Source organism: Dermacentor variabilis, chromosome 4 (genome assembly GCF_050947875.1).
Source record: "Dermacentor variabilis isolate Ectoservices chromosome 4, ASM5094787v1, whole genome shotgun sequence".
Lineage (NCBI taxonomy): Eukaryota > Metazoa > Arthropoda > Arachnida > Ixodida > Ixodidae > Dermacentor > Dermacentor variabilis.
This window is the reverse complement of record NC_134571.1, coordinates 6,358,685-6,382,438: the sequence shown is the minus strand read 5'-3', so window position 1 is coordinate 6,382,438 and position 23,754 is coordinate 6,358,685. Positions and strand designations below refer to the sequence as shown.

Here is a 23,754-nt window from a genome sequence, read left to right as displayed (position 1 = left end):
ATTTTTGGAATTTATCTTGTTTAGCTGTGTGTTTTGTCGTGCACGACCTTTTGTTTACGATAGTTTAAAGATGTAATGTATACTTTTTATTTATGTGCGATTTGTTATGTGTACTGTTGCACTTTTCTAGTTGTCCAGTTTCCTGAAACTGATGCATTGCAATCCTTCTTTCACAGCGTTGAACTGTCATGAATTGCGGAAGGACCGGGATTTGGCAGGCTTCATTGCCTTTAGCCGTTTCCCCTTCAGTGATGTTTGTAAATTGTTTACACTAAATAAAGTGCTTACTTACTTTAAAAGACGCTGTCAGTACGGCTGTCCCACTGTTACAATGACTTGCCATAAAACTTATGTAGATTTGGGAAACTTTGCTTTTTCCCTGAAGAAAATTAAAATCTATAAATCGGCAGAAATTTACTTAGAGCTGGCAGCACTGACTGATGCCAACACATGGAGGAGGAAAGGTATAAAGCTGATAAATATTTTTTTGAGAAAAATTCACTAACCTGCAGAGTTAGTCAAGGAGACACGTGACACCGTTTCCTTCAATTTCCAAACTGTCGATAAACTTTATTTCGGATAAATTTTTATTGTCCAATCCTGCAGTGAGCGTCAATTTGAAGTAAGCGCTCCTTCGGTCTATTTGTTGCTTCACGCCTCGTCTTGTCGTATTTTTCGGGTTGTTTATTCAAGGATTAAGTCATACAGACATACACACATTCCTACTCCTCGATACATTTCCGACAATCACAACCAGTGATTTATCACAAGGCTTATAGGTGACGTTTTTGACGCCTCCAACAGATTAGAAACAAGTCACGCTCAGCCACACTACTAGTCACATGGTGACTAAGCTTGGTGCCAATATGCGATAAAGTCTGAGAAGTTTAAGAACTGGCTGCACTGGATGAAACTGCCACACTTTGTCGCTGCTGTTGGTCGGCTTGAGAAATAAAGAGACTGGCGAGGCAGTGCCTCGCGAGTAATCTTGTTGGCGCCATACTTCGACCGTTTGCTAAACTGTTGACCACTGATAATATCGGCAACATCGTGAGCTCGATTAAGAGGTCTTTCCACTTCTCATCGCCAGATGAAGAAACAGATGTGAACGAGCGCTTACCAACGCATGTGCGATTGTCGGCCATCAATTTGAAACCAAGTGGACAGCTGCAAAAAGCACTTCCGGCAACGTTGGTGCAGTTGTGGGAACAGTTAAGCGTCCTATCAGCGCATTCGTCAATGTCTGAAAGAAACAGCATTTCTTAGAGACAACAGGGTTTGAAAAGAACTTGCGCTTCGCTTCAATAAAATTCGTCTTACTCGGTAAGCACGGTTTTCCGGAGGCTTTGTCGGCATTTTATTCGTAGCATGCACGCAAGTGTCGTTCTCCCAGGAAAGAGAACTCTTACAATTGAAAGCCGATGGTGACCGGTTTTATCTTGGGGAAGGAATATTAGCCTAACAGTAAGAATAACTAAAAGCATAACTGACAAAGCTCTTCGTTCGTAACATCCCTTTGTCATTGCCTGACTACCTTCGCTTAGAAAATACCCCCCACGGTTGCTCAGTGGCTATGGTGTTGGGCTGCTGAGCACGAGGTCGCGGGATCGAATCCCGGCCTTGGCGGCCGCATTTTGATGGGGGCGAAATGCGAAAACACCCGTGTGCTTAGATTTAGGTGCACGTTAAAGAACCCCAGGTGGTCAAAAATTTCCGGAGTCCCCCACTACGGCGTGCCTCATAATCAGAAAGTGGTTTTGGCACGTAAAACCCCAAATATTATTATTATTCGCTTAGAAAATGTGCAACGTCACTTTTTGCTGCCAGAAGGCCGCTGGGCCACATATTGATGAGGACGAAATGCGAAACCGCCCGTATACCGTGCACTGTGGGTGCACGGTAAAGAACCACATATGGACAACATTAATGCGGATTCTATCACTACAGCGTGCCTCATAATCGTATCATCGTTCTGGCATTGAAAACGTCAGATTTAATTATCTTTGGCTGCCAGTTGCTCTCACAAACGGGTCTACGCCGTTATACGCGCCCTTGCTTTCATCATTGACGTGACAATTTGATCAATAACCATGCTTGCAGACTTGAAAGTTGTGACAACAGGTATATATATATAAGACAACCCAATTGACGCCTACCTGCCTCTAACATGCACACGGTAGCAGGTACGCCCCAATGTTACTCTAGGCATGCTCAGTTGACCATGTTGTGATCATGTCAGTGTGACAACCTACTCTACTGGCGCTACTTGCCACCCTTCTAAAGTGACACGAGAGAGAGAGAGAGAGAAAACATTTATTCGGACCACCGAAGTGGTTGCTCTTGAGGTCGAGTGGGTGGCGTCCTCATTCCAGGACTCCACTGGCCATGGCTGCTCGACGTACTTGCTGGACGAGAGCTTCTTGTCCCGCCAGGGTATCGCCGGTCAGCTGTACGTCCCACCGCTCAAATGACGTGTTAGGAGTCTTTTAGTGTTGAGGTTTGCCCTCGCACCCCCACGAGATGTGAAAGAGTGTAGGGCGTGTGTCGCCGCACCAGGGGCAGATGCCGCGATATGTATGTGGGAACATTTTACTGTATCTGTGTAGGTTTGGAAATGTGTTGGTCTGTATAAGTCGGAGAGCTACGGCATCTTCAGTGCTGAGCTTTTTGTGAGGCGGAGGATAAATCCTGCGGTTGAGTCGCTGGATCTCGAGCCGGTCGCAGTAATTGGATGGCAGGGGCATGAAGGTAAAGGGTGGGGATTGATGAGACGATCGGTCTTGCCCCGGTCGGTTGATAAGCGCTCGATCTAGGGCGTTCGCCCTTTCGTTCCCCTCCAGACCCGCGTGACCCGGCGTCCACGTGATTTGATGGTATTCTTGCAGCCTTGGGCCTAGAATCTGAGCCGCCAGCAGCGGTGTTCGTTCGTTCGTAAAGTTACGGCAGGCCTGTTGCGAGTCGGTAACGACATGGACTTCCCTGCCTACCCTGTCTTCTTGCTTTATTACCAGCGCCGCGGCTATGGTCTCAGCCGCAGCTGGGGTCTCTGCCCTTACGGAGGCCGCGAGGGTCAAGGAGTTGTCTCTCCCGTTCACGGCGGCTACCGCGAAGAGGCCCCCTACAGGGTACGCCGCCACGTCCACGTACGTTACGTACGGGTCACCCTTGAATTGTCGGCGCTGTCTGTCGACGCGAGCCTTGCGTCGTCCTTCATGGAGTTCATGACTCATGTGCTTCGGTATCGGGTTTGCCTTGATCTTGCCTCTGACCTCTGGCGGGAGTGATCGTTGCCCATCGAGGGCACGGAGCTCCGTTGCCGTTCCGGTCCGGTGGAGGATGGCTCTGCCCGCCGCCGTGTTCTGTAGTCTGGCCCTTTGCGAAGCCATAACCGCGTCCGACAGCTCAGCGAAGGTGTTGTGGATCCCGAGGGCCGCTAACTTCTCGTTTGAGGTGGTGACAGGGAGACCCAGGGCCGTTTTGTACGCGCCTCTGATGATGGCATCGACTTGTTCTTGGTCGCGTTTGTTTAGCGGGTGATAGTGATACGGCATGCTATACGTTATTCTGCTGATCACCAGAGCCTGGACGAGGCGAATCGTGTCCTCTTCTCGCATGCCCTTGCGGCTTCTTGTAATTCGTTTTATAATCCGCGAGATCTGGTTGGTGGCAGACCTTAGGGTTTGGATGGTGTGGGAGGCTTTCAGGTTGCTCTGGATCCAAAAACCCAGAATCCTAGTCTTATTGCCTTCCGTTATCTTCTGGCCCTCAAGATAGAGGTCGATAGGGCCGGGGGACTTGTAGATTCCTCCTCCATGCAACCGGATCACTTCGGACTTTTCGGGCGCACAACGCATCCCGCTCGCTGCCGCAAATCTCTCCACGGCCGTCGCGGCCTCTTGAAGGGTCGCCTCTTTTCGCGCTAGGGAGCCCTTGGTGGCCCAGAGCGTGATGTCGTCTGCGTACAGGGCGTAACCTAGGTCGGGGATCTTCCGCAGCTCTTTGGTCAGCGCTAGCATCGCGACATTGAATAGAATCGGGGAGATTATCGCCCCTTGCGGCGTTCCTTTGTTCGGCACGTCGATCGTATCCGATCGATTCTTGCCTATTCCGATGGTTGCCGTCCGGCCCGTCAGGAACGATTTAACGTAATTAAAGATGCGCTCCCCGCAGCTGATGTCGTTCAGTCGCTTGAGAATGGCCTCGTGGGAGATGTTATCGAAGGCCCCTTTTAGGTCGAGTGCGAGCAGGAGGTGTTCTCCTCCCTTCGGGATGCCCTTGAGAACTTCTTCCCTTAGGATTAGGAACGCATCTTGAGCCGAAAGTCCCGGCCTGAAGCCAAGCATGGTGTGCGGGAAGAGGTCACCGTCCTCTATGTAGTGTTGGAGGCGGGTTTCGATGACCCTCTCGTACAGCTTGCCGAGGCACGAAGTCAGCGAGATGGGACGCAGGGCGTCGATCGCGGGCTTCTTGCCGGGTTTGGGAATGGTCACGATTTCCGCGTGTTTCCACTCGTTCGGTACGTGACCCTTGCTCCAGAGTTCCCCGTTTAGGTATTCGGTCAAGTCCTGGATGTGCATCGGGCTCAGGTTTCTAATCATGGCATTGGTGATTTTGTCAACTCCGGGAGCAGTGTTGCGCTGCGAGGCTCGTGCCGCGGCATACACCTCTTCCTCCGTGATGGGAGCGTCCAGTTCTGGTCTTGGTTCTCCTTCATATTTTAGGAGGCAGGGTTGTATGGGGTCGCTACCCAGGTATCTGGTTTTTAGGGTGTCAATCAGATCCTGGTCGTTTCCGGGGAACTTGTGGGCAATTTCTAGAAGCGTCCGACTGGTTGTCGATTTCGCCTTGTCGGGCTCGATCAGGCAACGTAGGATGGCCCACGTCTGCGCCGTACTCAGGGTACCCTTGAGCGAGGTGCAAAACTGTGCCCAATTTTGCTGCGTCAACTCGTTTGCGTAATTTCTGGCTTCGTCTGTTATTTTCTCGATTCGTAGACGTAGTTTCCGGTTTAACCGCTGTCGCTTCCACCGTTTGAGGAGGCCCTTGCGGGCTTCCCACAGGTGTAAGAGCCGGCGGTCGACTTCGGGCGTCTCGACCGTGCGATGGATGGCTTTAGTGGTTTGAATGTGGGCGTCCCGGAGGTGCTGCATCCATTCCGCTATGTCCGTTATACCATTTTCGGGCGGGGGGTACTGCCTGAATGCCTCCCAGTCCGTAAGCCTAATTTCGCCAATTGTTCTCTTGAGTTTCGGCGTGGATACCGAGATGCTGAGGATATAGTGATCGCTGCCCAATGTTTCGCCCAGGTGCGCCCATGAGTATTCCCTTACGTTTTTGACAAATGACAGGTCCGGAAACGTGTCTCGACTTGCACTGTTGCCTACTCGGGTTGGTTGGAGGAGATTGGTTATCAATTCGAGGCCCATTTGGTCAACCGCATCGAGGAGCGACCTTCCCTTTTGCGTGTCTTGTTGGTAGCCCCAAGTCGTGTGTCTAGCGTTCATGTCTCCCACAACTACCAGCTGGTTGCAGCCAGCGGCTCTCACGCTGTCGTAAATGATGTTGCGAAAGTCGTCTTTCTGAGCCCTCGGCGGACTGTACAAATTCAGGATGAAAGTGCTACGTCTACCCCTCTTTTGAGGGAGGACTTCCACTAGCACGTGATTAATGTCATGTTGTTGATAATGTTGTCCCACGGCCGTCACCGTTTTGTGAACTAAAACCGCGACCTTCGGTGATCCCGCGTGTTTAATTACGTAGTAACCCCGTAGCCTGATCGGCTGGTTCCCGACCTCCTGAAGGCAGATGACGTCGGGGGGGTATAGGTGATTTTGGATGAAGAGTTGGAGTGAACTTGCCTTCTTGTTGAAAGAGCGACAATTCCACTGCCAGATCTCGAGGTGTTCGGGCGCGCAGCGTGTGGTGTTAGCCATTGGTGACGTTCATGCCACCGCCGTCGCAGTTGTCGGCGTCCCTGACGTCACCCGTGTTGTTTATGCGCCTGTACGCCTTGACGCGTGGGTTGCTGATCTCGTCGTCGACCCGCTTGCGCGAGCCAAACTCAACCTTGCGTATTCTTCTTTCAAGGTCCTCATGGCTTAGTGTGTTCTCCTTGACTTTATTGTTTAATTCGCCCATCTGGTAAAGCATCTGTTGTATCGTAGCATAAATACCTTCGAGGGTGACTACACTTGACTGGACTGCCGCTGCCGAGGCCGCACCGGGGAGCGATGAGGGCGTGGTGGTTCTTGAGGGGGGAGGAATGGAGATGGCGGGCTCGTGGCCTATCGTTCCGCTTTGCGACCCTGCCTGTGTGTTGTTGCTGGTTTTGCTTAGCAACGCTTCTAAGCGTTGCATGCGTTGGTTTAGGTCGTTAACCTGAGCCTTGAGTTTTTTATTTTCTTCCCTGATGCGCGTACATTCTGGGGAGCATTTACTATTTTCACTGGTATTTTGAGCGGAGGAGGTACTAGACTGATTCCGGCTCACCTTGTTGTTGTTGGCTTGGTTCTTCTTGCCCGGTTGGTTCTTCTGTTTAGACGTGGATGTCGAGGTAGAAGGCTCCCGCTGCCCTTGCTTCTCTCCAAGCTTTGGCCACTCCGAGCGGAATAGGGACCTGGACCTGGACTGGGACCGGGATCGGGATCGGGACTGGGATCGGGACCGGGACATTGAACTGGACTGGGCCCGGGACCTTGAGCGCCTCGCCGAGGATTCCGAGCTGAACCACCGTAGGCGGCTTCGCCTTGGCCTTCCTCCATCATTGTCATCGTCTTCCTTCCTCCATCCGGGTGGAGGATGCTTCTTGGTGGTAGTGCTGTTGTTCTTTAGCTTTTGCTTGCACTCGCGAGACCCCGTGGCGTGGGCTTCGCCACAGACGGCGCACTTGAGCGAGCACTCGTGGTCGTCCGTCGGGTCGTGCGTCCCGCAAGCGAGACAGATTTTGATGTTCGGGGTAGGACAAACGTCCGATCGGTGTCCCATGCGCTGGCAAACATAACAGATTTGTTTGGTGGGCTTGTAGGGGTGGCACTCGGTCTCCCCTCCGTAGTAGTAGACGTATCGTGGAACTACGTAAGAGCTGAACGTGATCAAGGCCGTCTTGGTCTTTCCCAGCATGCGGGCCTGCACGATTTCCACGCCTTGGGTCCTAACCCTTAGGTGAGTCATAAGCTCCTCGGGCGGGGTATCCGGGTCGATTCCATGAATGACGCCCCGGGCCACTCCGTCTGGTGCCGCAACGTTTCAAGTGACACGAACGTTTCTACTCACAGTATGAACGCTACCTTTTCTGTGTGTGACTTTCATTGTGCCCTCCATTCTCTGACTATGCAGAACTGGTGAACGTCTGGTTGAATGATTGAATGCAACTATAATAAATACCATGAAAGAAAGAAAAAAAATTCTGCCGTGGTGCAGTGGTTAGAGTAGCTGACTTGAGAGCGCGAGGACGTGAGTTCGAATCCTAATTTCGGGAACCTTTTTTTCTTTTTTTTTCGGCTCAGTAATCTTTTTTATTAGGGTATAAATGCCTAATTTCATTATTTCCACCTTTGCGGAGCGTCAGAAATAATGACCGTTACTCCCTTCAGGAGCATCGGAAAAGAGCAACTGTTAGTCCTCGGAGGAGTAACGGCATGGAGAGTAACAGTTCATCCCCTCGCACTTACCCCCTAAAGGGAGGAATGGTTGTGGCAGATCAGTTGCTCCCCTAAAGGAGTAACCTCAATACCCCATTTCCTCCTTTTCTTCTTAGAGTGTATTGCGACGCTATTTCGGACCTTACGAGATCATCCGACGTATTGGTGAACTGGACTATGACATCGTGCCAGACGGCATTTCGCATTCACAGCGGCGCGCGCACGATCTGAAGTGGTCCACGTGGTGCGTCAAAAGCCCTTTTACGCACGCTGGCGAACTCCCTTATTTTGTTGTTTCTTTGCTACGGGTGTTTTTATTTATTACTTTCGTTTGTTTGCAACATCGTGTCGATGCTTTTTAAGAGCAGGGTAATGACACGTGTACTTCTTTATCTTAATTGGGCGACCCCGTTTCACCACCTAACAAATGTTACCGCAGAGCGCAGAACGTGCCTGCATGTATCAGAAGTTTCTGGAATGTTATCGATAGTTCCATCCGCTCTCTGTCAAGGAGCCTTGTGCTGTCTGATTGCATGTATGCGCGACGTGAATAGTGTAGAACTTTGGGCAAGACACGTGGATCCTAGCGGTTACTCAGGAACATTCGACGACTGATGTATAAAAGCCGACGCGTTTGACCCGCAGATCAGATTTTCGACAATCGCCGAGTGTGTTCGCCGCTGTCGTTCTTTGAGTGTAGCCTGCGTTTGAGTGCACAAGTTCGCCCAATAAAACGCTAGTTTCTGAATCACAGTTTTCCTGGCTTCTTCACCGTCACTACTATGTGACAATATACCTGTGTGTTGTGCCTGCCTTTTCTTGCATCTCTTTCATTTGTGTTCCTTGATTTTTGAATTTACTGATGACTTTTGTGTTGCGCTTGCTCTTTCTGTATTTATTTTCCATTCATTTCCGTTTCTTGATTGCTTGATTGTTGAAATTTCCTTATGATTTTCGCTCATATTGAAATTTGTTTCCACCAATGTTTACATTCCTAATGTATGCCCACCCTGCGAAGGTCTTGTATAAGATAGCACCGAATAAAGGGAAAGTCAGACATCCACCCGTTTGTACCAAGTGCTACAAAGGAAACCCCTACGGGTTCCTCGAAAGAAAAGCCTCATAGTTGAAGAAAAATTCGTCCTGGTCCGGGACCTTTATTCTCTTTATTCATTACTTCTCTCCACCTTGCGGGTTTCCGCAGAACTACTACGTCAAGATAACAGTATTAATAAATAAGATTTTAAAAAATCTTAATGCGATGTATAAATTATAACACAAAGTTGAGTGAAGGTACTTAAGTTTACGTAGGCGAACATGTGTCCATCAACCAGCTAAGCGAGAGTACCATTCGAACGTACAGTATTTCACAAGAGTTCCATACCGCTTCCTTTTCCCTCGTACACCGCGCTGATGATGCGTTGCTCCGATCGCACGTGCCTTGTGAGCCGGTGTTGCTCGCTTCACTGCCGCTGTCTTTCGCAAGTAGCCGTAAACAACTGGACGGGTGCAGGAGGCGGCTGGCGCGCGGGATTTCAAGGCACCTTGTGTCCCCCTTCCAACAGTGTATCGTCCCGATGCTCATAAAGAAGGCGGTGGCTCCTAGGCTGTCGTTCGCAATGCTTGTAGGCGGAAGCAGTTATTGTATGTCATAGTACGGTTTCATTCAGACGACATGAACGATTTCTGTTCGATGCCGTCTTCGTGATGAGGTTACTTGACCTTCTGGATCAACTTCGTAGTTCGAGGGGCTCATTCGGCAAATTGTCCTGTGCGGGTCAAAATAACGTATACGGGAGTCCGCACCCATATCTGTTTCCAGGTGCGTGCTGGACGTCTCTTTGTCTTCAAGTTGTATCGATCCGCGCCGGTTGGCTGCTGAATGCGCTGTCGCGCCAGCTGCCATGCCTCTTCAGCTCTTTGTGTGAAGTCGCTGATATCATGGTCACTTTCAGAGCTATCATCTACATGCAGCGTTGCGTCTGAGGGTGTGGTGACGTTCCGGCCAAAACGAGTTGGAAAGGTGTAATTCGAGTCGTCTCTCGCACAGGACTATCCTACGCGAACGTTCCATGCGGTAGTATCCTATCCCATGTTCGGTGCTCCATTTCTACGTATGCTGACAACATATCAGTCAGCGTTCTGCTGAGTCCTTCAGCCAGTTCATTTGTCTGCGGATGATATGCGGTGGTTTTTCTGTGACTGGTACGTATGCGTCAATTTCATAATGAATTGTGTCAAATGGGCAGTCAGTATGGTTCCTCGGTCCGTGATGAGAACTTTAGGAGCGCCATGCCGAAGCACTTAGCGACAAAAAAACCACTACTTCAGAGGCCATTCCCTTGACAAAAAACCCTGTTTCGGTACATCGAGTTAGATAGTCAGTTGCGACTACAAACCAATCACTTTCCTGACGACGGTATAGGAAAGGTGCCAACTAAGTCCATTCCCACTTATGCGAATGAAGTTTCCGGTGGCTGTATGGGTTGTAGGAAACCTGCTGGCTTAAATGGCAGTATTTTACGTCTTTGGCAATCCCGGCTGGTTCCCACATAGTGCTGCACAGAGTTCAACAACTTTGGCCATGCGTATGCGTGCGAATATTCTGCTCACTCTTAAATGTCATGCTAATGGGTCATTGTGGCACGTTTTCAATATCTGGAGTCGTAACTTTCAAGGTACAACGAGCAGAAATTTTTCTGCACTATGTTGGAAATTCCTTTTGTACAGTACATTATTTCTCAGGAAGAACGGCGACACGCTGCGGATAAAACCTCGCGGAACGTCGACAGGGTGTCCTTCTGGGTCATCAATGAACAGGCGTACTTTCGCGTCAGACTGATGAAGTTGCGCCATTTGCTATGTCGTCACAGCTCCTAGGAACGGGCAATCCTGCCAATTTTCCGCAGGTGCAGATTCCATGGATTCAGTCAGTGCACGTGGCACGCAATCAGCATCACGGTGCTTGTGACCGGAGTTGTATACGACCGTTATATCGTATTCCTGAAGCCACAGGCTCCACCTTGCATGCCGTCCTGATGGGTCTTTGAGATTCACCAGCCAGCACAAGAAATGCTGGCCTATGATAGCTAGAAACGGTCTGCATAAGTATGGTCTAAACTTGCTGATGGCCCATATGACTGCGAAGCATTCTTTTTCTATGACTGACTATTTCACCTCAGCCTTCGAAAGTGTTCGACCAGCATACGCAATGACTCGTTCCGCTCCATTTAGCCGCTGAATGAAGATGACCCCGAGGCCTAAATTGCTTGCGTCTGTTTGAATATCAGTTTCGGCTTTCTCGTCAAAGTGAGCAAGAACTAGTTTGTTCTGAAGACGGTTTCGGAGCTCATTGAAAGCATTCTTATGCTCACTCAACCAGACGAAACACGTGTCTTCTTCTGCTAGCCGCGTTAGTGGTGCGGCGATCCTAGAAAAAAAATTACGAAGCGTCTGTAGTAGGCGCAGAGTCCTAAGAATCGCCTAACAACCTTTTTGTCGGTTGGTTTTGGAACATTTTCAACTTCCGCACTATTCTCAGGGTCAGGACGAATGCCTTCTGAACTGACAACATGGAAGAGGAAAAGAAGCTCCTGAAGGTCGAAATGACATTTCCGTGGTTTTATCGTCATACCTTCTGAGCTAACAGCTTTCATCACAGCCCGCAGTCGTACTACATGCTGCTGGAAGCTGACAGAAAAATCCACGATATCGTCAAGATAAACGAGAAAGGTTTTCCATTTCAGACCGCTGGGCACAGTGTCCATCATGCGCTTAAATGGCGGATGATGGCGGAATAAAGTACCCTCACTCATCTGTGTGTTACAATCTGTACTGCTTATTGAGGAGGGCGGTGCAATCTGCGGGCCGATCTCGCCCTGCAACCTTAATTCCTTTAGTGCCGGTAGTTGTGTAGGAAACACAGGGTGTCGATGCGGTGGCGTCTGAGAAGACGGCACCGCAGGTGTAAGACTGCAGGCAGCGACATGGGGTCGATTGATGCTGCTCCTACACAGAGGTGAAGAAATCAATTTAGAAGCAGTGCGGGCTTCGCATACACGCATAGGCATATGAACGCCCCTTGCGTCCATACAATTTACATTTGCCGCCGTCAAGAGGCCTTGAGGTGAACACGAAAGGGATGGCAAGTAGTGGGAGACAATTTGAAAAAAATTTTGACTTAAAACAAGAAGTAATTTGATAAGCGTCTCTCATTTTAGAAAAAATGCAAGGCGCCATCAGAAGTGTTATTCGTCATATTTTTAATACGACCACCTCAGTGTACAAATGACGGATAAACAAAGGCCAAAAATAAGTTTTTTATATTTATTGTTGCCTGTGTGCACTGCTGCGCAATATATCTACCTAAAAACATTTTTCGCGTAAAGTACCTTCTAGGCACTTTTATAAAATGTGTGCCTTTGTATGAGTAATTAGTCCAAATAGGGAATAACGAAAACATAATGCCAAACAGGGAACAGTTTTCCCATTTTTGACGGCTTAGATAAGATGGAGAATTGTATAATGGTTAATGAATGCAATTAGCCGTAAGGCCTATCTTTAACCTCCTGCGAAGTGTAAGTGTTGGTTTTTCATAATTGGAACGCAGATTGTGCAACGCCTTTTATGGTGCATACTTTCGTGCCTTACAAGAATGTTCCAGTGGTGCATGAGCCGGTAAAAAAACGTTTTTTGGAACAAAAATTCTCGTGGAATGAATTTCCGTCTTATAAGCAAGCGCCAAAAATTTCAAGAAAGAAATCCCAGATAGTCGACCTCCAAGGTTGGTACAGTTTGTGTGGAAGGACCCATATATGAAATAGATTAAGACATATGCGTTTAAAGTTCAAGAACTCCTGTAGACATCATTGACTGCACTACGCGAAGAAGAATTGAGCAGTTGCTCTTACCGCCTGTGGAGGCCGCCTAAAGGCGCTTCCGGGAGAGAGAGAGAGAGAGAGAGAGAGAGAGAGAAATTTACCATAAGAGGAAAGCTCAGTGGTCGGATTTTCAAGAGAGGTGTACAAATCGGCAAGCTTGCCATGTGCAGGTGATCAAGGCGTAGATGCAGGACGCTGTGTGTGGGAAGGAGGTTACCTATGTGTGCATGTTTCAATCTGTCTGAAGGCTGTAGTTACCGTTAAATTCAAGTGCTCAAAATGCGTCGCCTGTTTAATACCCCGGTCATACGGGCAAACTAAAGCGCACTTTGAGCGAGTGCATTCACCGAGTGTCATTTTGGCAGCGCGCTGCTTCACGAGAAACAGAATACTTCTTTCGAATTGGTGACCATGGCCGCCGGGATTCAGAGGGGAAAGCATATATTTGTAAACAGCCCGAGAGAGAGAGAGTAGTTTCTTGCTGTTCTTTTATTTTAAAAAAATTGTTTTGCTGCGTTGCACGTTTCATTACCTTGTAACGTCAGCTATTAAAAAAAGATTTGTTAAAAGTTACTCCAGCTCTGGTTTCAGTGTTACATTACTGATTTCTCGCTCATTGCGAACGAGGCTACGGCGCCGACGAGCGCGCTCTGTGGCAGGCAGCGAATGACGCCAGCGGTGAAGTGCACTCGCCCAGAGTGCACTTAACTTTGCCCGTTTGAGAGGGCTATTAGATCCTTTCGTCAAAAATGTAACTGGTTGCTGAAAATGTAATTGAATTCCCTAGAAACGAAGTTATCGTTAAATTACAATGACCAATAACTTAATGATTATAAGTAATTAAATGTAATTCGTTACATGAAAGTCGCTTTCTTATAACGGTTTATTTTTCCGCTAGATAAAGGCTCCCTATTTGTTGGTGCCGCCTGCTGTAACACAGCCACTTACCTATGCAACCAGACTCGACGCGAGCGAAGCCACTTGAACAAGCTGCACTTGGAGTCCTGTCCCGCTCTATTTCATCGTAGCCGTAGTCGCCGTAGCCAGGTCCTTCTACTTCGTCTGCGGTCTGAAACGAGTGCCCTTTTGTAGCCGTCGCATCTGGCTCCTTGTGGCACACGTAGCTTCCGTTTGTGTTCCGGCAGCCATGGGCGCACTGCGCTCTAACCCCCCGATCCAAGCACTCGTCGATATCTGGAAGGCGCAGTCAGTATTGGCCGCCATCTTTGAGTTATAAGCACAGCCACAAACAAATCACGCACAGGCATTTTAGCAGGGTGATGGCTTGTGCCAGTTGGTATTCCATTTTAGACTGGGTGGTGCAGCGCGAAGCAGCTGTACCTCGTTTTTTTCGCGCGTCCCTTGTCCGTGCTTCGCGCTGTGCCACACAATCTAAGACAGGCATCTCATTGAGGAATCGAGAAAAGAAAACGTGGGACACGGCCCGCGTTTACCTGATAGAGATGCTTTCCGCGTAACACTAGTAAACAATTGAAGAAATATATTTTCCGCACAGTTTGCCAGAACATCTCAAGCAGGACCAGCTCAATACATCTTAAATGCACCCGGTAAACAGTAGGCGAAGGTTTCTTTTTTACGTGCAAACTGGGGAAATCGTGTCTTTCTATATTTCTATTTTCTTACGCGTATGTACGTTGGGTATATTTTCAGAATGTGTGCACCAATAACAAGGCCGGAAAAGCAGTGATGTACCAGCCAAATGTTCCCGGAAACTAGTAGCTAAGCATTTCCTGAGATTGGAGATGGGACTGACTTGTGATTCAATTGAGCTTTAGATTAGGTGACGCCAACACGCACCCCGAATATTAATGCTCGACAAGAGGAAACACGACACCAGGCAAGGGAAAAGAAACAAAGAAGGAGGAAAGAAGGAATGCTAGAGGAAATGTCAGCCTGAACATGTGCCAATCCTTGCTGACTGGTGTGGTCGGCTTTCTCAGGAGTGGAGACTAGGGGGGGGGGGGTGTACAGAAATGAGATGTGGTTGATATTACTATCTTTGCAACATTCTACATTGTCCTGAGAAATAAAAGGAGTGCCCATGAACACAACATCAGAAAAAAAGTAGGAAAAGGAACATATGTGTTTATTATTATTATATTATTATTATTATTATTTGTTTCAACACATATGTACATTTAACGGGAAAGGGAAAGCAAGGAGCAGGCTGGCAACTGTCACCCGAAGGGGCAAAACGCCTCCCTAGTCTTCGGAAGGTAGGTGACAGCAACACAGAAATGGAAGATAGGAAGTAGGGGAGGAAAGAGGAAAGAAAGAGCAACAGTGCAAATATAAAGAATAAAGCAAAACACAGTACAGATCAGACACAGTAGGGCTAGTCACTGAAGGTCGCGCTACTACAGAATGGTAAATAGAATGGTATCGACGCTACAAACGTGAACCTAAGTTCGTTAACTCGACTTGGAATAGCGGCGAGTACATTGTTAAACAAAAGCGGCGATGAAATATTGCTCTGTGGGACGCTACATTTCACATTTCGGTATTCACTAGCTATTCCTCCGACACGTACTTTCATCCGGCGCTCCGATAGAAAATCATGCACATAGCGGAGCAGATGACCAGAAATTCCCGCGCTTGCAAGAGCTGTACATCTAGGAAGAGCATGTAGGCAGAATGCTTGTTTCCTTTAGCAAATTTGAGCGCTGAGAAAACGTCTGATATGCGGTCCAGAGCTGATCGGAGGCGACGAAAACCACTCATGACATCAGGCAAAAAAATTCTGCTTCTCTAGTCTGATATCTAAGTGAAACAAGACCATTCGCTCCATTAACTTTATGATATTTAGGTTAGGGATATTGGCCTGTATATAGGACTTGAGGTGTCTTGCAGGGCGCCCGGGCTTTATAACAGGTACCACCACGAACGATTTCCATTCAGCAGGGATTACACCGGTTCTCCATACTTCACTATACTTGTCCAATATACGGTCATGAAAACTCTCATCATCATCATCACCATCATCATCATCATCATCATCATCATCATCATCATCCTGGTTACGCCCACTGCAGGGCAAAAGCCTCTCCCATACTTCTCCAACAACCCCGGTCATGTACTAATTGTGGCCATGCCATGCCTGCAAACTTCTTAATCTCATCCGCCCACCTAACTTTCTGCCGCCCCCTGCTACGCTTCTCTTCCCTTGGGATCCAGTCCGTAACCCTTAATGACCATCGGTTATCTTCCCTCCTCATTACATGTCCTGCCCATGCCCATTTCTTTTTCTTGATTTCAACTAAGATGTCATTAACTCGCGTTTGTTCCCTCACCCAATCTGCTCTTTTCTTATCCCTTAACGTTACACTTATCATTCTTCTTTCCATAGCTCGTTGCGTCGTCCTCAATTTGAGTAGAACCCTTTTCATAAGCCTCCAGGTTTCTGCCCCGTAGGTGAGTACTGGTAAGACACAGCTATTATATACTTTTCTCTTGAGGGATAATGGCAACCTGCTGTTCATGATCTGAGAATGCCTGCCAAACGCACCCCAGCCCATTCTTATTCTTCTGATTATTTCCGTCTCATGATCCGGATCCACCATCACTACCTGCCCTAAGTAGATGTATTCCCTTACGACTTCCAGTGCCTCGCTGCCTATTGTAAATTGCTGTTCTCTTCCGAGACTGTTAAGCATTACTTTAGTTTGCAGCAGATTAATTTTTAGACCCACTCTTCTGCTTTGCCTCTCCAGTTTAGTGAGCATGCATTGCAATTGGTCCCCTGAGTTACTAAGCAAGGCAATATCATCAGCGAATCGCAAGTTACTAAGGTATTCTCCATTAACTTTTATCCCCAATTATTCCCAATCCAGGTCTCTGAATACCTCCTGTAAACACGCTGTGAATAGGATTGGAGATATCGTATCTCCCTGCCTGACGCCTTTCTTTATTGGGATTTTGTTGCTTGCTTCATGGAGGACTACGGTCGCTGTGGAGCCGCTATATATATCTTGCAGTATTTTTACATACGGCTCGTCTACACCCTGATTCCGTAATGCCTCCATGACTGCTGAGGTTTCGAAAGAATCAAACGCTTTTTCGCAATCAATGAAAGCTATATATAAAACTCTTATCAACGTTCCGCAATGCTTGATACGTCTCACCTTCTTCACCTAGAGCAGTGTAGCGTTTGGAGAGGCTCAGCGTGTGTCGCAGCTCCTCAAGAGTGAAACCTGCCTTGTCCATCTAGCAGGCTAGGTCGTAGGAAGCGATTATGGTCCTCTGACTTGTCAAAGACGGAAGGTCGCCATTTATGGCGTCACTGGATACAGGAGAGACGAAAAAGTCTGAATATGTTTCTGCTAGAACTTTTGCTGACTTACCAGTCGCTATTCACAAACCAATCGTAGGATTATTGCAGATTTCAGGAGTGCGGAGAGCCTTCCGTATGCGCCATACACTTCCAAAACCACTTCCAGTGTTCAACAAACTACATAAGGCATCCCTGCTCTTGCGACGAAGCTGTTTTTTATGCCGTCGTATGGCTGCATCAATGCGATTATACACAGTCCAGTCGGTGCGTCGTTTAGAGCGCTGTGCTCGCCTATAAGTGCGCCATCGACATGCGCGAAGCCGCAAAAGCTTTAAATCGTGGTTTGGTTTGCCCATACTCCGTTGCCGTTGTACTGTAGCATCCCGTAAACGCTCACTCATCAGTTTGCACAGGCTGTCTTGAGATGCGCCTCTGAGATCAGCTGGCGGAACTTGTCCCAGTTTCTCACTGTATACACGGCAGTCAGGCGACCCGCAGTATGTGTTGGTGTTAACCAAATGGATTAACACCAAAAACGCCACAATTCAGGTTCACATAATCAGGCTAAGCACACATCTCTCGTTGATATCGCAAGGTTTATAGTGGAATGCCCCTTTGCTCAACCTGTATATGTACATGGTTATACTGCGCTCAGTTTTACAAACACGATACTAAGGAAGGACAGGACGTGGACGGACGAAGCGCTTCGTCCGTCCACGTCCTGTCCTTCCTTAGTATCGTGTTTGTAAAACTGAGCGCAGTATAACCATGAACGTTCACCAACTAGCCCCCTTCATTGCTTTACTAACTGTATATGTACGTGAACCGTCATTGAGTATTTCCAGATCGTTTTTGATAATGCTCTCGTGAATTCTTGCCCCACGATTGTTTTGGAGACAGCTAAACCATCGCAGGTGGTGGGCATTAAAATCTACACGTAACACAAACGATGCACCACATCGAGACACTAAGCACTCAAGTAGTGAAGTATCTGAGGAACGTGTAGGCCAGCTGTATATGCTTGCCACCGTGGTAGACACACCCCTGAGGGATACGGTAAAAGCTGCACACTCAAACTCATCGTCACAGATGTCGTCTGTGTCAAGAACCGCGAAATACCGAGTCAGCACGTACGTACACTGATGCTTTGGAAACATTGCGCGTAGGCATCGCGTCAACACACTGGAAAGAGCCACAAGCTGGTTCGGCGCATCGAGTGCTACTGTGGACACCAACGAAGCCTGGCAATCAATATTCGTCTTTCCTTACTTTAGTTTCCTGAAGTGCTATGATGTCTGGTGGAGTCTTCACAGCGATGAGCCGACGAATTAGATCACCGTGCCGCAGTCGCATCGACCTCACATTCCATTCCTGCAGAAAGGGGCGAGGCTGCTGACAATTGTTAAAATTGTTTCCTGTAATACGTCTAGGGAAGACCGTGGAGGACTGGAGCGAAGTCCTCTAAAAGTTGCTTTGCTGCTGATGCTGCTGGTGTCTCACGACTGGAGATTAGAGATCTCATGACGTTGACAAGCATCTTCAGAAGATGGTCATGTTGCACATCGTCGTTCGCTGAGATCAGTTTACGTACTGCGTTTGCAGTGCTTTCCACTGTGGTCGAAGTCTTTGTAGAGACTTGTTCCGACGATTTCGATGGCAGCGCTGGCCACGATGAGTGTGAGAAGCAGAAAGTCCACGCCCTACTTTCCCATTCATTGTGTTTTTGTTATTCTTTGAACGCGCTGCTTTCCCAGTCGCTGGAGTAGTCCTACGGCGACGCAAGCTTTCATGTCCTGCTGCCTTTTTTGGCTTTCTTTTTTAGTGTTTCTGGTTCATTCTTCAATGAGGGACATCCTTTCCCCGTAGCCAAATGTTCACCATTACAGTTAGGGCACCGATATGCCCGACTTTCACAGGAATCTACATGGTGATTCCCACAGCGTTTGGCACAGACCAGACCTCTGGTGCAAAATCCCTGAACATGGCCAGTCTTAAAACACTTATGACGTTGCAAAAGCCGTGGTACGAAAGGTTCAGCAGGGTAGCACACAAGTCCAGCCTTTATATGACAAAGGCAGCTTTCCAGAGGCAAAAATTACCTTCATGCATTTTGACAAGCCCAGCCTTCGAACACCACTTATATTGCATGGTGGCGTGCAAACGATCATGCTCTTAAAAACGTCGTCTTTGAGACCCAAGTCGACATCAGATACGACACCAGCTGCTATATGTGTATCCCGTGGTATGTAGGGCCGCATGTGGACCCCACATATTTCGACAAACCAAGTAGAGTTTGCAACATCTTATCATCACTTGTGTCAATGGCAATGACATTATTCCAGGGGTTCAAGCGAACGTCGTGGATTAGTCCAGGGGCAAGTTTGAAGGAGAAATCATTAAGTCTCTGTCGGGAGCTAGCATTCAGGCTTACCATCGCGTCGACGGGCGTGAAAGTTACTGTCGTAGTCTTGATGCTGCTGTACATGATAGTCGCTTCGATTGAGGACGATTCCTGAGACGTCCGTTTTGGACGGCGGTGCTTGATAGGCATGAAAGCATCTGAACCTTCCGATCTTATGCCAGAAAGCTCAGAATCAGCGCGTCGGATCCTACTGCCGAACTGAGCCGTGTCCGAGCCGCGGGCGGTCTATGCTTACCGCCAGACGAGTGCAAGACCATATCTTCCATGGCAAGCACCGCGGGGAGGATCTCCCAGCAGAATAGGAGTCTTTAGGGTTCAGCACAAGCGTCATTGCCTGTTACTGATGCACGAAAAGCATACAAATAGAGAAACTGCAGCACCAGAAGAAAACCACCATCCGAGCACAAGAAACTTTCTATATGACACGTAACGAAATTTTAGCCACAATTGCAAAACATGCGACAAAAAATCACTGCAAGAACGCCCTGGTGAGACTTGTCAGTGCGTAAAAATTCCTTCCAGTTACTGATATTTAGTCACTATGCAGGGTGTCCTAGCTATCAAGCAACGCTTTTTAAAAATACAAAATACATAGCGAAGTACGTGTTGTTTACACTCGAGTAGAACAGACGCCAGTAAACTTTTTTGATGACATTCAATTTAATAATAAATCGCAATTGCCTAATCTTTAAAAACTGTTCTGAATAGCGCGGTGTCAACGAATAATTTGTGTAAAATTGAAAAAAAGAAGGTTTTCAGCCAAGTACTTTCCTGCCCATTTAATTTTTCTAGCTGATAAACAAAGCCCTCAAAAATTTCAAAATCTGCCTTCCAATAGAGAGCGCGAGGAGTCCCTCTTTCTTTGTCTTGTGAAAGTACTAGAGAAAGGAAAATCATATAGATAATCATATTGATATTAGTACGTGACAAACAATCTGCCAGCATCAAAAAGCACCTCCCTCAAACTCGCTCCACCGAAGTTAATGAGCGCACCCTTTCCACGAGGCATCAACCATTGGCACTCTTTACCTTTCAACACCGAGGCACCGCTCTGTCGCGGGTCGGGAGAGCCAGACAAAGCGCCAGCTCTGCCACTATCTGCTATGGGGCTGGTCTGAAGGCGCTGCTTTCAACAGGCACGGTTGTTCTTGGAGTAAGCTTCCGTAATGATTGGTATATGCCTAAAATGACTTTAAATAAAGGAAGCGTACAGATATCGTGCCGCAGCGCTGTTTGACTAGTTGCGAAGTTGAAGCTTCCTTTGGGGCTGAGTTGCATCGAGTTCGTTCTAACACTGTGATTTCACGGACTTGCCTGTCCGGAGTAATGATAGTGTATAGCCCACACGAGAGAAACACTATACAACCGCATTTACGCCGATCAATACTCTACTCTCTGCAAAGCGCATTATCTGGGCGCCAAGGCCTCACCCGCCAATACCCACAGCACTAACACTACACGCATCCTTAATACGGCCGAGCAGCTGGAGAAGTTGCTGCTCAACTTGAACCTAGAAGAGCAGCTCTGAGCTGTCCGGATGGCCGAAGACGCCGACAGGAGGCAAGGACCGGCCGCCGTCTGAGGAAGGAGGGGACTGGGGGTTAGTCTCCCGGCCTCGCCGCGCCAGGACCTCACCAAGGACACAGTAAAATTTTATTTCTCTAGATGTTGTCATTCAGAAGAACGCTGCAATTGATGCGTAAGGGCTTAATACTGTATGTTTACGCCGTTACTGCAGCAGAATTCCACAGGTCGCCTTTGCCACTATTGTAAAGAGAAGTCCACCATGCCAGCTAGCAATTTGCATGTTGCCGTTATGTACTGTATAATAAGAAACGTTAAGAGGAAGCATTAGCTCGGGGCCAACTCCGATGCGGCCTACTCAAATACATGTAAAACGCAGAAACGCATTTCTGAGATAACCACTGGGCGATATTAATGAAATTTATTGCATTTGAGAGAGAAGGTAAATACTAGTGAGTGTTGTGTAGCAGAATTCCGATGTAGAGCTTGAATTCTGTTCCAAAAATGTTCGAAAATAGTGAAGTTAAAAAAATATATAAGCACCAAGTTTACAAATAATAACTCTGTATCAAGTGCAGATATCATGGTTCTGTAAACTGCATCTATTAGATCATTCAAAGCGGACAAATTCAGTGTGTTAATTCGTATCTGACGTGACTTCGTTACGTTCTGTACAAGGGTTGTGGAGAAGCTGTATTTCCATATTACTATTTATATTGATGTTCATGTGTTACATATCAATTTTGTGCGCTTTAGGTGTGCCTTTATATGCAATTCACAGCATTGTTATATCATTTTTCATTACTGAGTTACAGGGTTGTAAACTTCATAGTTTCGTTTTCTGAAAATGTGCAATTTTTGTCATTTTTAATAAAAAATTGACGCCCTAAATCAAGAATTCGAAAGCGACAGTCACTAGATTTTAAGCTTTTCTTTCAAATGCAGAAAAATTTGTCAAATTTGATGCAGCGTTTGCCGCAAAAAAGGAATTCTCCTTTTACATGTATATAGATAGGAGCACCCGAGCTAAAGCTTCCTCTTCCGCTTTCTTGATGTGTGAAATAGCTTAAGTCAGAAAGTCTAAATACATACGTCTGAAACTTTCGTCAAGAATAAATCGTAATGTGTAGAAGGCGGGTAATGTAGCTCCACCTTAAGAAACATAAAGGGACACTCGGTGATTCATTCTGATTTGACGGTATATATACTTCAACGACTACGATGGTTTCACTCGGCTTTCGAAAGGACCGTGCCTCGACGTCGATTTCGAATATAGTGCATTACCAAGCGCGCGATTCTTATAGATAATAAGGGGGCGGCTCCTCACCTTCACAGCTTTTTCCATCGGCTCGGCGCCTGTAGCCCTTGTGACACTCGCAGTAGGCGGATCCCAGTAGGTTTACGCACCTGTGCTCGCAGCCATACTTGTTCTCGATGCACTCGTCCACGTCTGCCGCAGAAAAGGAGAAAGCAACAGGCAGGCTCCGGCGCTTCTGCATCCTGATATGATACCTACCAACTGTGCCAGCATAAAAATTTATGCAAATACCGTCCACGATCATTGTCAATGAAAGCGAATAGCCGAACGCTTCAAGGGACCTGTTCGATTTGAATGGAATCGTGGCCTTAATTATTTAGCCATTTAATTAATTAATAATACAGTATTTCAGCCAGCAGTGCTTCTCAATCAGGAGAGGGTTACGTGAGATGGGTTTGCAGCGAGGACATTTATGTTGCGTTTTTTTTTTCACCGCGTGGTTGGATCCAGACTCGATCCTCTCAAAGAGCAGCGACAGCTGGCGTTCGGCAACTGCCGCAACGCGAGGCCTTGGCGTCGGCGCCTTTGTTTCCACCTGCGACCAGCAAGCATCGCGACCGCCAACCACGAAAACGGACGAAAGAGCCAAGGGCACTCCCTTTAAAAATAAAGTACGGTGGCCAACTGCTGCACTTCGAGGTTGTGCATAATCACTGGAACGGCGTCATTCCCGTATACGACTACTGCGGTGACAAGTTCGTAGAAACTGTTTTCCGCAGCGTTTTGCGAATGTGATGCTCGCGAGAGGGACTAGCTGGCGTCACATTTTACGAAACTTTCTAGGGTGATTGCATTGGCAAAATCGTTATTATATCATTCTGTGTGTTTTGCGTTCGTGCTTTTCAAATGCCTGTAGTTCAATCGCGCCTACAGAGCTTTTACAGTGAGCAGTATATATGCACACTGCGCACCTGGAGCCGCCACAGGCACGCCGCCATTGAACGCCTTCTCGATTGGGAGCTCCGGGGAGGCCGGCGATGGCTTAGTACTACCTTAGCTGTGGAAGATATCGTGCACTGCGAGAACAGTGCCTGCACGAAGAGTGCCCGTATACCTAGTCATGCCACACACGTTTGCGCAAAGCGACAAGCTCGACCTCCAGCGCCGGATGAATTTTCAGCATGGAAAGAGCTCGAATAATGGCCTGCAAAATACCACAGCAGCTAATACATCCTTTTTTTATGACGAAATGACCCATTCTTCCACAGATACATACATGTTTCCTTGACATATCAGCCAGAACGTGGACTCCAGCACCATTTGGTATCAATGGCAAGAACAGCATTTTCCCGGTGACCAATTGCAATTACTACACTGTAGCTTTGATAATTAGTGATTGTACAAGGATAGTTCCATTAACGCAGACATTGTGACAGTGACCTGGATGCATAGTAGCTTCCTGTTACCAGACAAGACTTTCGTTTTCTGTACTTAATACAGATATGACCGGTCAGAAAAAAGAGAATGCTTGGAAGCATACAGATTTAGATAGGCATCACCTAAGCGGCAACCAGTTGTATAGCAGAAACGTGAAGCGTACAGTGTTACAGAAAATTTACTCGCCATCCTGGCCCTGCGAAAGTGGATGTCCAGCGAAGATGTTGAAAACCGCCAATACGAATGCGGAGGGAGGGCCTGCAATGTTTTATTACTTTAGCGCAGTTGTAAAAATGGTAATT

The 23,754-nt window shown here is 47.6% G+C and overlaps 1 protein-coding gene across 11 annotated transcripts in view; it reads right to left on the bottom strand.

Moving 5' to 3' along the window:
- The window catches only part of LOC142578610 (uncharacterized), a 307,117-nt gene that overhangs the window by 136,370 nt on the left and 146,993 nt on the right, over positions 1–23,754 (bottom strand). For 8 of the 11 annotated variants that reach the window (XM_075688019.1, XM_075688020.1, XM_075688023.1 and 5 more), the window contains 3 exons: positions 22,085–22,207; positions 13,469–13,714; positions 1,121–1,243 (listed from right to left, as the gene is read on the bottom strand). In XM_075688019.1, coding sequence (XP_075544134.1) covers positions 1,121–1,243; positions 13,469–13,714; positions 22,085–22,207 — 492 coding nt within the window. The remainder of the gene's footprint in view (positions 1–1,120; positions 1,244–13,468; positions 13,715–22,084; positions 22,208–23,754) is intronic. The other 3 variants (XM_075688016.1, XM_075688021.1, XM_075688025.1) reach the window with 3 other exon arrangements.